Consider the following 14,556-nt stretch of genomic DNA (forward strand, 5'->3'; position numbering starts at 1 on the left):
AAAGGATTGGATGCAACCTAAAAAATCTACCATAGGTGGAATGACCATGTGTTCCGGTTTTTCAAACAGTACCAGTTTATACCTTCTGTTCGTGGTATAATTATTAATCGTGCCCCTTTCACTCTCAAATGTGCCACTTTAGATAAGAAATTATATGGTCACCTTAATCTTAGAGAATGGGTGAAATAAATTACTACATTTGTCCAATGGAAAAAAGAGTGAAGTGCTTTAAGTACTGAGATGAAATAATCTCCAAGACATGGTGTTCATTGAAAAAAGCATGGTGTGAAACTGACATGCTACAATGTATGTGTAAGAAGAAAAAATATATACATACTCATATTTGTAATTGGTGGACTGTCTCTGAAGAAACAGATGGAAGAACCTGAGGACATTGGTAGCCTCCAAGGAATGGAACCCAGGTACTTGGGAGATGAGGATCCCAGGAATGAGCCTTTTTACTATAAACTTTATTGTACTTTTTGAATTTTTACCAATTGAAAAAAATTAGAAATAAAATATTTCAGCAAACAATTTAAAATAAAATGGTGGGACATTTGGGTGAGAAAGTTAGGATTCTCCAAAGAAGTAGAACCAGGAGGCTGTACACAGTATTTCAAGGAATTGGTTTATGGAATTGTGACAACTGGCAAGTCCAAAATTTGTGGAGTAGACCAGGAGGCTGGAAGATCTCAGGAGCTGAGGCTAAAGGTTGAGGGGTAGAATTTCTTCTTGGAAACCTCAATTTTGTTCCTAAGGCCTTTCAACTGATGGGATGAGTCTCACCCACATTGTGGAGGATTATTTCTTTTACTTAAATTCAAGGGATGATAGATGTTAAGCACATCTGCAAAATACCTGCATAGCCACACCTGGATTCATGTTGGAATAACTGGGTACTGTGTCCTAGCCACGTGGACACACAGAACTAGGCTGCACTGTCCCGTCCCTAGTCCGCGTGGCACCTGCATGCATCTCCTAGAGCGAGATTTTAATCTCCAGTAGAAACAGTAACTAGGTTGTATTTCTAATACCATACAACTATCCTGTGTACAACCAAGAATATCCCCCAGAAGAGGATTCCCCAAAAGATGATGCAGAGTCCTTGGATGTTGTTCACTTTTCTCCTTTCTATCCTGTAATTTAAATATTGTGATGTAAGGTTAGCTACCATTCATACATCTTACGTGAGATAATAAGAGGATGAGGAAGGGAAGAAAAAAGATAACTTGTTCAAGATGTGTGTGTAATGTGTACAAATCTGTATAAGTCTATGCACAAATATGAATAATAAAGTAATCACAGCCCTTGTTTTTCCAACTGGACCTGTGGTTTATAGCTGGTATTAATAACTAACTTCCTTTCGTTACCTGTTCCATATTCCCTTCGCTCTCAGCAAGTACCTTGGCTATTTGTGGCTGGTGAGCTAATCCAAACCTTCATTCCCAAAGAGTCTGACCCAGTAGTCATCCTGCCTGAGCTGGGTTTCCTAGGTTAACATCGATTCTAATCACAGGGCTTGGTAGTACTAAGATTCCCTGGTGGATCTCCTGTATTCTAGTTGTACTCATCTTTCCATTGCGCTGAAGCACATTCCCCATCATGTAACTTTGCGGACCTTTCTTACAGTAATTATCTTACTGACTTCTGTACATCGTCATATATGTGTTTATTGTTGTTTCCATGTTCAACTAAGGACTCCTTGAGTCTGGGACTATTTATTCAACTTCCAATCCTTTGTGGATTGTAGTGTAACTAAAGTGGATGCTTCATTGCCATTTATGATATTAATCTGTTGTTTCTTTTAAATGACAAATATTAAAAATTTAATAGCAAAATAGTGCAGACACAGCAAAATCATATTCCTTTTAATAAACAAAACCAAAGAATATAAATAAACATACATTTTACAAAAACTAACAATATTACCTACACAAAGAAATATCCTTGTTTCTAAGAAAACAAAACATGAAACCATACATCCCAGTGAGGATTTGTTTGTGACTTCTTACTTTGCAAACTTCACACAGTACATTTCAACTTGACTTCTGCTTTACCCCATAGAACACAAACATAACAAAATACATTAAAAACCTTTTTGAAATATACAAAAAGTTTATGTGATTTCCAAGTCTTAGATGTTTCAATAACAGAAGAAACTTATTGAACAAGGTATCGCTTTGGATTGCAAGAGCAGTTTCTATCATAGCTTTGCACCATAATCTTTTTATTCTCGGACTCTTCATTCATTTTTATCTCCCTCCAAACTTCTATCTAAAAAAGCACTATTAATAAAGATAATAGAAGGGGTTAGAATCTATTTATGAGCTCTGGGCATCCGTGTCTCATTCTCGTATTTCAGTCCCCTTATTCTAGTTTGAAAAAGCTGGGTAACACATTAGCAGATATTTCATGTAGATTTAGTGCTACTCTCTCAACTGGCAACAGAAATGGCTGTTTAACAAGATACAAGGCGCTTGGGTGATCCTTACCTCCCTTGGGCCAGCCCAAGTCAGCTAATTCTGACAAAGGGATTATTAAAACACACTCCTTGAGAAGTGTCTCAGTCCTTTTGGAGAAATGTTGAATGAAGATAACTTAGTGCTTACAAGTATTCCATTATTATTACTATCATAACAATAATTGTTATTAAACTACAGGTTATCTACTACTTTATCATCCTTCAATGTATGTTTTCTCACTCTTCAAAACAGTCCCCCAAATGGTTGAAAGAGATGCTTTTAAAATTGCACGTTCATTTATCTTCATTGTACTACCTAACTGCCCATTTAGTTCTCACAGTTTTATTATTAGAAGTGCGGGACCCACTACATTTCTGAGCCTATTAGAAAGAGAAAATAAATACCACAAACCTTTTCCATTTTAGTTTTGGAAACTTTTTGTTTTTTGTATAAAGGGGGGGAAAAAAGCCGAAAACAACCTCTCCCCTGGAAATCTTTGATGTTTGCTATCTCAATATAATTTCTGAAGAAGTAGTCTAAGCCTCTAAGTATACAACTGTTTCCCTCCTGGTTGATAGCACAAGCTGGGTGTCCCACAGGCTGACCGTGACTCAGAGCGAGACTCCTGTCAACTGTGGGTCCCCTGATGTCAACAGGCTTGGGGACCACAGTGAGTGAAAACAGAAACCCTTCATCTTTACATCGTGTGTTCCGAGAGTGAGTGTGATCAGTTTCTCCAGAACGAGGACCACTTCCGTTTTCCCATGGCGACGTCTTGGAAGGACAGCAGTTTTCTGTGAGTTGGCAAACGTGGTATGTGGATCCCAAACAGCATCTGCTTTTGGATTTGTTTTTAGGGAAAAATCCTTAGTCAGCTCTCGCGGGAAGCCTGCGAAGGCTCACGGCATCGGGGCGCATTCCACCTTGCTCTGGGCCACGCTCGCTAGGAAAGACCTATTTAAAGATGAACGACCGAGACCGGATGGTGCATTCCCTTTGGGTGAGCTGTTTTCTTATTTGTGACTGTAATAAAACACACGTATATGTACCTATTATTGAGCGATTTTAAGGTGATGAACTCCGGCTTTTAACAAATTTAAAATAAGACATACTGATCAGTAAGGAAGACATGCAACTATAATTATTAATATCGTGTGTCCCACGCCAAGTTTTTAATCTTATTTTCTGTATTTTTTGCAGAACACATACTATAAAGTGATTGCTAAAACATGTAGAAATTGGGAATTGCCCTAATACTCGTAGTAAAACATAAAATACCATACTATTCAATGACTCAAAGGAAGATATAGATCTGAAATTTTTGATATGGAAAGGTGTTCATAATATATTGTTAAATAGAATGAGTAAAGAATACTAGAGAATAATTAAATTTGGGGTTTAAATATTTACAGAAGGAGAAGTCTAAAAGTATGGACATTTATATATTTTTATAATTTTGTGTCACTTCGATAATTACAAAATAGAAAGAATAAAAAATTAATTCATATCTGAGCAAAGATTTCATATGGCAAAGTGTTTCCACACTACATATCAAATACATTGGAAAAATTTCAAAATGAGTGGTATATTTATTTAAATTTCAAACTGAAAAGATAAACAGAACCAAAAGTCTCAGTATCTAGAAAGGAAATTTCAGTAAGATTCTCAGCTTTGAAAGAGCACCTATATATCAGACAATTTCACAAAAATAATTAGTAAAAATGTTTTTTGAAAACATCAAGGGTTCCAAGGTGGTATTTCCAGGAAATTTTAGTAATCTGTAAGGATAAGTTCTTGGCTAATAACTTATTAACTTGCAAACACATGCAGAAGATGTCTGAGACTGGTCAATTTTATCAGCAGGTCCTTTGTCTTCCCCTGGGAGGTGTTTAGAAAACAGATAAAATAAACCATCTTTTTATCCTTGACCTGCCCAAAGTGATACTCTACTCACACTGGAAACTTAGCCAAGTTCCTCTGACAAGCTTCCTTCTCTGACAATGTAAAAGACTTTTCAACTGGAGAAACATGTTAACTTTCTTCTGTGAGGGCTTCTGTTCCCAATGTCCTACCCCAGACAAAACTGGGCTAAGCTGCACACCTTGAGGAATGACTGATAGATGTGGGGGCCCCTGGCTAAGGCTTGGGCTGAGACCAGAATACAGCTCCATTCTTTCTTTTCCAACCCTGTCTTTATCTCTTCCCATGTCCTTGAAGAATGAACGGACTATTCCACCAGCCTGCAAGCAGACATCCTGTGATTCTTGGAGATAATCTGACTCTTTCAACAGAAATATATTTGAAATCATCAACATGTTATTTCTCAGGCATCTGAAGACTTGTATAACTCACCAATTTCCAGCGTAATATCTTGATCCATTCATCAGCTTCTACTCCTGTCTTTGCACAGAGATAAAATGTCCTGGACGGAAATACTAAGCTGAAAAGATAAAAGAAAGAACATGAGATACTCCAGATGGTTAGTTGTATATATCGGTTGAACACTAATCAGAATACTCCAAGGGAGAAAAGAGTTGATGAAAAGCCCAGATAAGTACCTTGAAGGATTGATATATATGGAAACTATTCCTGCCAGCAAACTGAGGAAGTTGCAGCTACGTATTATCGTTACAGACCAGATCCTATACTCTAATGAGACCTCAAAGAAGAAAGAAACATGTCCAGGATACCCCAGATCCTTTTGTCGTTCATGTCTTGCATGTTTATCCAGCTGGTCTTTCAAATGATTCAGAACCCTTGCTATCATTCAAAGCATAAGCAAGATATGAGAGTTTGCTAAAAGAACTCATTTGTGTTAGTTTGCTTCAATGAGGATGACTTTGCCTTCAGTGGATGCGGGCAGTTTCAATTATTTAGGACAGGAAAAAGAGACAATAAGACTTCTCAACTAGTTACTTTTCCCATCTCTCGCCCAAGAGTTAGTGTCTGCTGGAGGGAAGATGAACTTTCTGTTGGTATGCAAGACTTTCCCTAGGTGTATATTGGTTCTTCATTGGACTGTCTCTGCTGTATAGTCAAAATCACGTGAGTAATATGATCAGTCCTAACTTATACCTTGCCGATCCTTCCTGTACTTAACACTTGAGATGCAAAATACTAAAAATCATTTTTCCTTTTGTGAAAAAAAAAAAAAGACTTCAGAAGCGTTTCTATATCCTAAAGCCCAGGCAGCGTATTTTGTTGATATCAGCAATTCATGTTGGGTAGGTAAGAGGGGAGAGCCTGCGTATGGAAGGTGGAACCTTGCCGTGAGGCCCAGTGGGGGCGTAGCGGGCCGTGGTGGGAGGGAGTGATATTGACACTGTGCAAACACTGTGCAACTGGTTTCTGGAATTTTCGTTGTTTGGTACTCCCTCAGGGAGACATTATTCATTACCTATCAATACAGATAATTTTCCCTTTCTTCTTGCAAACAGAATCCGAGGCAATAAATCCTAATTAGTTTAAGCCAATTATGATCATAGTATCACCAGGGATGGCCGCGGCACCCCGTCTTGGCCAATGAGATACAAGGGGAATCTGATGGGGAGTTTCTGGGGAAATATTAGCTTTCCTGATAAACAGGAGCAGGCGTGGCTGACACCATCCCTATGTCTTTCTTTGTGCCTCACTGAACACAGGAGGCCTAAAGTTGTAGGAGCCACTTGGATCCTGAAGTCGCCAGCAGGAGAAAATGCCAAGAGAACTGCAGGGACATTGGACCTGACCTGCCTCCTGATTTTTTGTTATGAGAAAAATAAACCTGTGCTAGCTCACAGGGCACCTCTATGTGAGTTTTAAAAAGATACCCATTGTTGGTTGATATTACAGAACTGATGTTAATTTTCTTAAGTGCAATAATGACATTACAGTCCTATAGGTGATATTTTTATTCTTAGGAGATACATACTCAAGTCTTTAGGGGTAAAATCAATGATGTCTGCAACTTACTTTCATTGCGTTCAGAAAAAAAGTGGATAGATGAAGATAAAGCAAATATGACAAAGTATTAATAACTGATGCATCTAGGTGAAGGGTACACAGTTATTTAGTCTTTCAACTTGTATATGCTTGAAAAACTCTAAAATAAAACGTAGCGGGAAATAAGACACTCCTTTCTCAAGATACTTCTCCTAGTTAGAAAAATTTCATAATATACTGATTATATTAGAACAAAACACTTTCGTGCCATCTGCCATAAATTGTCATAACAATACATATCACCTATCGTTAGAGTCAACAAACTTATAATTAAAATTGGGAACAATCCTCGAAGAAATAAAGCTGTCTAGGATGTGAATGGTATCCTCTTAGGCATGTCATACTTGTGCAGTGCACAACCTAAACCCAACTGCCCTGCCTATTTGCTTAAGGCACTTTAAATGAGATAGTATGTCACACTCAGCTGAAATCACTCCTAACATGTATATACATTCCTACATTGTAGAGAGTAAGGCACGTAGCTTTTTATTGCTTAGCTAAAATAAGTGTCTGGCAAGAAGACTTTTAGAAACATTTCCTTTATAAAACAACTTACCAAAAACAGTTTACTTTTTCCTGGGAATAATCAAATTGTACAGCTGAACATTCTGTTAGGTCTAGGACCCGAATTGGTTCTGGAGACTAAAAAAAATGAAAAGCAAAAAATGAAACCAAAAAAAAACCTATGTCATCATAAAACACCACACAAATCTGTCCCTCATTTATTCCCCGAACAAGTCTTTCACTAGGTGCAATTGTCAATTTTCCTTTCACTAAGAGGACCGATAACAGAAGAGACTAACGGAAGTCCCACACCTCCTGCTTTTGGAATTAGCCTTGATGAGACTGGGAATTAAGAGATTGTGTTTATCAATTTATATTTCATGAAGATGGATTTTAAAACACGAGAGTCATATTTTTCTCACTTTTTTTAAAACTTCTACTTTCTCAGAAATTTTGTATAAGGAAAACAAAAGTAAATCGTTTTAAATTGGCTTAATAAAATGGGCTGGGGAAATGGACATACTGATTTTTAATAAAGGGGAAATTGCTGCAGAGAGACAGTTAATAAACTGTGGCGAGAGAACAATTCTATTGCCCTACCAAGAAGGAATTATGTGCCTTGAGGAGCTATAGTCCAATAGAGCAATTTTGGCATGTACATCTCATCTTTGCAAAAGAATTCTGCTCATATCAGGAATCAAGAACTCATATTTCCAATCATTTGTTGGGTGTTTCAGGTGGACATAAAGAGAATTTCAGAGATTTTAAAGGCAGATATTTCCTTCATCTAGAGAGTAGATTTTTATTTTTTTATTTTATTTTATTTATTTTTTTTTTTGAGACAGAGTTTCGCTTTGTTGCCCGGGCTAGAGTGAGTGCCGTGGCGTCAGCCTAGCTCACAGCAACCTCAAACTCCTGGGCTCAAGCGATCCTCCTGCCTCAGCCTCCCGAGTAGCTGGGACTACAGGCATGCGCCACCATGCCCGGCTAATTCTTTCTATATATGTTTTAGTTGGCCAGATAATTTCTTTCTATTTTTTTAGTAGAGACAGGGTCTCACTCTTGCTCAGGCTGGTCTCGAACTCCTGACCTTGAGCGATCCACCGCCTTGGCCTCCCAGAGTGCTAGGATTACAGGCGTGAGCCACCGCGCCCGGCCTAGAGAGTAGATTTTTAAAGGGAAAATGTATCGTCATGTCTCTCACCATCTGGTCTTTGAAGTATTTCAGTTCATTTCTGTGCAAAGTGAACCATCTTGTTTTCCAGGTCTGAGAAAAAAATAACAATAATTAAAACACACAGGTTTTGGATACAGGAATGCAATATTTAAACTAGATGATTTACTTTCATTTTAAAAGTATCTAAAAAATTTGATACAATACTGAAAAAAATGCTTCTGAGTCATTTCTGAGAAATAGGTTTCAAAATATCTACAAAAAGTAAAGTAATTTCCTACATTAAGCTCACGATGAAGGCAGAGATAGCATTAGCGTATTTTTTTTTAAATAAAAAGAGCCTGTCATAAATATTCAAGGTGATTTATAACAAACCACTAAAATTTCCATTTTTTTAACTCTATAATAAAAATACTGTTTTTTGAGCACCTACGTGGTCCACATACTATCCTTGGAGGCTGATATGTGTTATAGCCAATCCTCATACAAAAATACCAAATATTATTATTCTTGTCTCGCAAATAAGTGAATTGCGATTTAGGAAACTTGAACCACACAATATTCTAAACTTTGCCTAAAAATTCCATGGCATCGGTGGTAAAAACTGTTGTCACACCCTGCTACCTTTTTATGTACTAACAGAACCCTAATCTATCCTGGGTGGCGATGTGCCCAGTTAAAAGAAGTAACAGAGGATTTAAAAATAAGTATGCTATGAGCATGCCTTATCTCTGTCCTCAGGGACCATCCAATCTAGTGGGGACACAAACAATGAAATGATTAGGTTGATTCCAAGCAGGCTGGTCCCTAGGAGAGAGGTCAAGTACCCTGATGCTTAAAATAGGGAGGAGCAGATTCCATGATCTTCCTGGCACATTGAAATAGAGGAACTTTAAAGGTACAATCACACAAATGGGGAACAGTGTGATACCCTGAACTTGTAAAGTCCTGAATTGTGTTGTTTTGTGGATCTCATTAGCACCAGTGATGTTTTTGGTCTACATTCAGGTAAACATTTTAGACAATTCTAACTTTTTCTTTGTTTAAAAAAAAAAAAAAAAAAAAACGAAAGAAAAGAAATGTTCTAGAGTCAACTTGCAACCTTCTCAATCATTCCATTAAAACAATCGCATGCTTTCTTGAACATTAATTATACACTACGCTCATGCAGGGCTTTGCCAAAGAATAGTCAAGTCTTTTTCCAGAATTTTGACTCATAAGCCATAAAAAGGAACTCTTGAGACAGGTAAATATTGTAAGTGGGTCAAAATGAGCAGGGACTTGTGCTTGAAAGAAGAGCTGTCGAGATGAGCATTGCATCTGCACGGCAGGCGCTTGTTTTCTACGGCCAGTGTGAGCAAACCACACTTCCTTACCTTGACCAGGCCCCCCTGCTTGGTGAGGTAGCCTTCCTTGGTGCCCAGCTGAAAAAGACAAGCACCCAGTGAAGCCCAGAACCGTCACAACACGATGTTTGTCTCTTTCTGACCTGTTTTAAAATGGAGAACAAGTTTGCCTTTGATTTTTAAATGGCCGTCTTGCACTTTTGACCTAGGCGCTTGCAAACCTTCTACGCGCTCTGCCAGACAGTTTTCAGACTGGATCTACTGGCGAAATTCCATAGCAACAGGCAGCAACCGAAAGGCTCTCTGCTAACTCCAGTCAGTGATTTGCAAACAGAAAAACCCATCATGTCACTCATAAAAGTCTGCGTTTGCCAAAGCGTGTCATGTGAAAGCCAGCTGCTCAGATCCTTGCAGAAGTACTAGCCCGTGAACACACACGCACACATCCGGGGCCCATACATTTGGGAAACTGGATTAAGAAAAATAGAAGCATTTCTTGACTTCAGATAATCCCAGAGTCTGTCTTATGTTAATATGCTTTGGGAATTTTTAACAGGGAACCTTAGAAACATCATTGCCAACACTTATTTTATCACATACTTGTCCTCCCCGTCCCCACTGCCCCTTTTTTTCCAGACTCTTCTTTGAGACCCACACTCCGTGACACAGACTGTCAGGAGTACAGAGTTGTTTACAGAGATTTGAAATGAGACTGAGTTACTTCTTTCAACTCATATATCATTAATTCAAAGATAACAACACTATCACACACTTAGCAAGCACCTGTGACGAACAAGGGACGCTGGGGAATTGTATGAATAGAAATTTACATGTCGGCCGGGCGCGGTGGCTCACGCCTGTAATCCTAGCACTCTGGGAGGCCGAGGCGGGTGGATCGCTCGAGGTCAGGAGTTCGAGACCAGCCTGAGCAAGAGTGAGACCCCGTCTCTACTAAAAATAGAAAGAAATTATATGGACAACTAAAATATATATATACAAAAAATTAGCCGGGCATGGTGGCGCATGCCTGTAATCCCAGCTACTTGGGAGGCTGAGGCAGGAGGATTGCTGGAGCCCAGGAGTTTGAGGTTGCTGTGAGCTAGGCTGATGCCACGGCACTCACTCTAGCCCAGGCAACAGAGTGAGACTCTGTCTCAAAAAAAAAAAAAAAAAGAAATTTACATGACAAGAACCCAAACATCAAGAAATTGAACTCCTGGTAGGGCTTTTTGTTCTAATATGATGTTACAATATGTCTTAGTGGGAACAAAGTTAATAAGCTTTTGTTTATTAACTGGGAAATGTTTGGTAGATGCTTATTAAAACTGGGAGATGACTTGGTTGACATCAAGGTTTGTTTCATGGCAGTTTCCAGAATACTTTGTCCTGGGTGACTTCTCCCTACCAGAGAAAAAGAGGCACCACGACCAACAGCACAGTAAAAAGAGTTAAAGCAAGAAAAAAAATATGCAACCATTTCTTTTGAAATTCTTATGGCAGAAAAGGATAAACTATCCAAATGTTCATTCCAATAATGTTAAACAATATTGATGAATTTGGATATCCCATAATCAGTTTGATTTATTTTGATGTTAAATTGAACCAACTGAATTGAGTTTAGGTATTATATTGTGGAATGACAAAAACTAACATTTTGGGTTTGTTGCAGGTTAACGTTTATACAGACAAAATAATTAAACACAAATTATTATATAAAAAGCCCTGGTAGAATTATTCATTGAAATCAAGCTAAGGAATGATACTGCTCTCTCCATGTTTCCTCCTTCCAACATACTATTAGTATTTTTCTAAGGTTTTGACAGATAAATGTAGGTCTGCAAAGGCAAAAGCTGAGAATATTACTTTTATTCAGGGTTTCAGGATTTAAGAAATTAAATGATTGTATAGAAGATTTGTCTTTAAAAATAGCTGTGATCTGTAACAGGAAAGATGTTTATAGGAGCCAAAAATTGGATGCAGCCTAAAAATGTTTAAAACTGGAGGATTAGCTGTCCTGCCATCCTGCCTGACTTAGACGTAGTCAAAGCCGTCCAGTAAGGCAAAAGCAAAATAGCTGGACTTTAAGTTTCAGAAGTGTCAAAGTGATGAAATTAAGGAGAAACTGAGGAAGTGTTCCAGAGAGAAGAATATTCCAGAGACAGGACAAATAGGGCAACTGGTGTTTGGGGATTGGGTCCTTTTGCTCTAAAAGGGGAAACTGGTGAAACCCGGATGAGATCTGTGGATGAGACGGTGGCAATGGTATCAGCGTTAATTTCCTAGTTTGAATGGTTCTCTGTGGTCATGTAGGCAGGGGTCCTTGTTTCTGGGAAACACACACGGAAGTATCCAGGGTGGTGGGACATCATGCAATGATTTACTGTCAACTGGCTCAGGAAAAGCACAGTTCTTTGCACTGTTCTTGCAAGGATTCTGCAACTTGGAAAGTATTTCAAATAAAAAAATATAATAGACAAATATAGGTATATATATACCTATATATATAGGCATATATATAGGTATATATATACCTATATAATAGGTAAAAATATAATAGACGATTACCTAAATAAGCTGAGATAGCCAAATAATGGAATTCATTGATGGTGTTTTAGAAAACTGTCATGACATGGAAGACATTTATAACATACAATTAATTAAACAAGCATATTTTAACTCAATCTACAACGAAGAGCTGTTTATATTATATATGTTTATGTATGTGTGCATATATATATGTATATGTTCAAGAAAAGGATTGGAAGAATAAACACCAACACGGTAAGTGAGAAAGGCTTCAAGAACGAAATACTGGAAAAGGCCAATATGCAAGGAAGGTGTCCAAGAAGAGGAACTACAAAATGTGTCCAAGATTACAGAAAACAGAGAGAAAGATGTTGCAGAAGCAAAGGAAACAGACTTTTTAGAAAGAGGGAGTTGTTAAAAATGTCAAATACCACAAAAGGGAAGCTAAGGAAACTGACATTTTAGATAGGACTTATTCTATGACAGGAACTTGAAACATACTATTTCATGTAATCGCTGTCGGTCTAACAGATTGGTGTTTCACATGTAACATGTCCACGACAGAACCCCTCCTTCCCATCCCCCAAACCCGTCCCAGGGAATGGCAGGACTCTGTTCCTCTTCTTTCTTGTACCACGTTTGATCCATCAGTAAGTCTTGTCTCTTCTACCTTCAAAGCAACAAGTTGACCAGTTGTTCTCCCTTCCCCACATTTTAACTACCAGCTCTTATCCCTTCTCTCCAGGTTTAACCACTACCTCTACCTGGACTGCCACAACTAACTAGTCTCCTAACTAGTCTTTTTGCCTCCAACTTTGCCCTCGCTCTATTTACCACTTAGCAGTGAGAAGGATCTTTTTAAAGATGTAAAAACTTACTCGAAATTCTCTTCTAATTTCTTATTAACACTTAGAACAAAAATAAATTGCTCCCCTTTGCTACGAGACCTTTCCTGCCATGTAAAGAAGGCACAGGGCACATGTCCCAGGACCTCTCGGGGCCGTGTGCTCTGGGCCAGTCGCACACAGGTGGCTCAGAATAAACCTCTTTATGTTATTTTATAGAGTTCGTTTTTTTTTTCCATTAACAGTTGAAACTTTTATCCCCAATGTGACCCTCTTTGGAGACAGGCCCTTTAACATGGTGATGAAGATTAAAAGAAGTCATAAGAGTGGCGCCCTAATAAAAAAAAAGGAGGCACAGTTGAGATTTTGGGTGAGAAAATTCGTCACCATGCATTGCAGGACATTGAGCCTCCATGACCCGGAAACAATTGGGAATCGGGAAACAATCTCTGTGGGTCTCTTGTGTTTCTACATATCTTACAAGCCAGGCACTAACAGCATTTTGTTGCAAACCAATTTTTAAGGCATGTTTGTATCACACACAGCCTTGGAAGATAGAAATAATGTCGCTCTCCAGAGCAAAAGGCAGACGTGCTCACCGCCCACTAGAGAATATTTGGGTTCCTCTCCTGTAACAGCCACCGTGGGTACCACCCGGCCCCCTCAATGTCTCCCTGTGGGAATTGTGACTCGGCACAAATTCTAACGAACACTCTGGCTACTCCTATTGTGAGTAACAACCGATTCTTCATCTCTGACCCAGAAGTCACGACCGGTGACACCGTGGCAGGCTAACTTGCAAGTAGGATGAATTCTCGGACTCTTTGTGGTTCTTGACATCCAGGAATGCTAGTAGTGCCCCAGAGCATTTCACCAACTAGAACATTCTCATCAATGTCTACACACTCAGCCGGAAGGTACTGCTCGTGAAGAACTCTGTTGCCTTGCACGATCTGGCTGGGCATGACCTCAATAATCTCATCTTCCAGATGTCACCTCCTCAGAGAGGCCACCCTGCTTCCCTCGTCTCCTCGTATTCACTTTTTGGGTTTATGACTTATTACTATCTGATATTATCTTACTAATGACTTTGATTATTGTCTGTGACCCTCCCCCCACTAGAATGTGAGCTCAGTGAGGGGAGAGCCTTTGCCTAATTTATTGCCAGACTCCCAGTGCTTAAAACAATGCTGGTGGTAGTATAGGAATTTTTAAAAATTTTTTTTTTTTTTTTTTTTTTTTTTTTTTTTTTTGAGACAGAGTCTCACTCTGTTGCCCGGGCTAGAGTGAGTGCCGTGGCGTCAGTCTAGCTCACAGCAACCTCAAACTCCTGGGCTTAAGCGATCCTACTGCCTCAGCCTCCCGAGTAGCTAGGACTACAGGCATGCGCCACCATGCCCGGCTAATTTTTTGTATATATATATTTTAGTTGTCCATATAATTTCTTTCTATTTTTAATAGAGACGGGGTCTCACTCTTGTTCAGGCTGGTCTTGAACTCCTGACCTCGAGCAATCCACCCGCCTCGGCCTCCCAGAGTGCTAGGATTACAGGCGTGAGCCACCGCGCCCGGCCTAAAAATTTTGTATAATAAATTAATTGGGCTGGACGTGGTGGCTCACACTTATAATCCTAGCCATTCTGGGAGGCTGAGGGGGGAGGATCGCTTGAGGCCAGGAGTTCGAGACCAACCTGGGCAGCATAGTGAGACCCCATCTC

General features: G+C 39.1%; 1 protein-coding gene across 1 annotated transcript in view; it reads right to left on the reverse strand.

Annotated features, from left to right (window-relative positions):
* Nucleotides 1-2,680: 2,680 nt before the first annotated feature.
* The window catches only part of DAPP1 (dual adaptor of phosphotyrosine and 3-phosphoinositides 1), a 43,995-nt gene continuing 32,119 nt past the window's right edge, over nucleotides 2,681-14,556 (reverse strand). The window contains exons 5-9 of the mRNA XM_069485476.1: nucleotides 9,498-9,545; nucleotides 8,152-8,214; nucleotides 7,000-7,085; nucleotides 4,815-4,902; nucleotides 2,681-3,485 (exon numbers count right to left, since the gene is read on the reverse strand). Coding sequence (XP_069341577.1) covers nucleotides 3,417-3,485; nucleotides 4,815-4,902; nucleotides 7,000-7,085; nucleotides 8,152-8,214; nucleotides 9,498-9,545 — 354 coding nt within the window. The 3' untranslated portion in view covers nucleotides 2,681-3,416. The remainder of the gene's footprint in view (nucleotides 3,486-4,814; nucleotides 4,903-6,999; nucleotides 7,086-8,151; nucleotides 8,215-9,497; nucleotides 9,546-14,556) is intronic.

Source organism: Eulemur rufifrons, chromosome 13 (assembly GCF_041146395.1).
Source record: "Eulemur rufifrons isolate Redbay chromosome 13, OSU_ERuf_1, whole genome shotgun sequence".
In the NCBI taxonomy this organism is placed as follows: domain Eukaryota; kingdom Metazoa; phylum Chordata; class Mammalia; order Primates; family Lemuridae; genus Eulemur; species Eulemur rufifrons.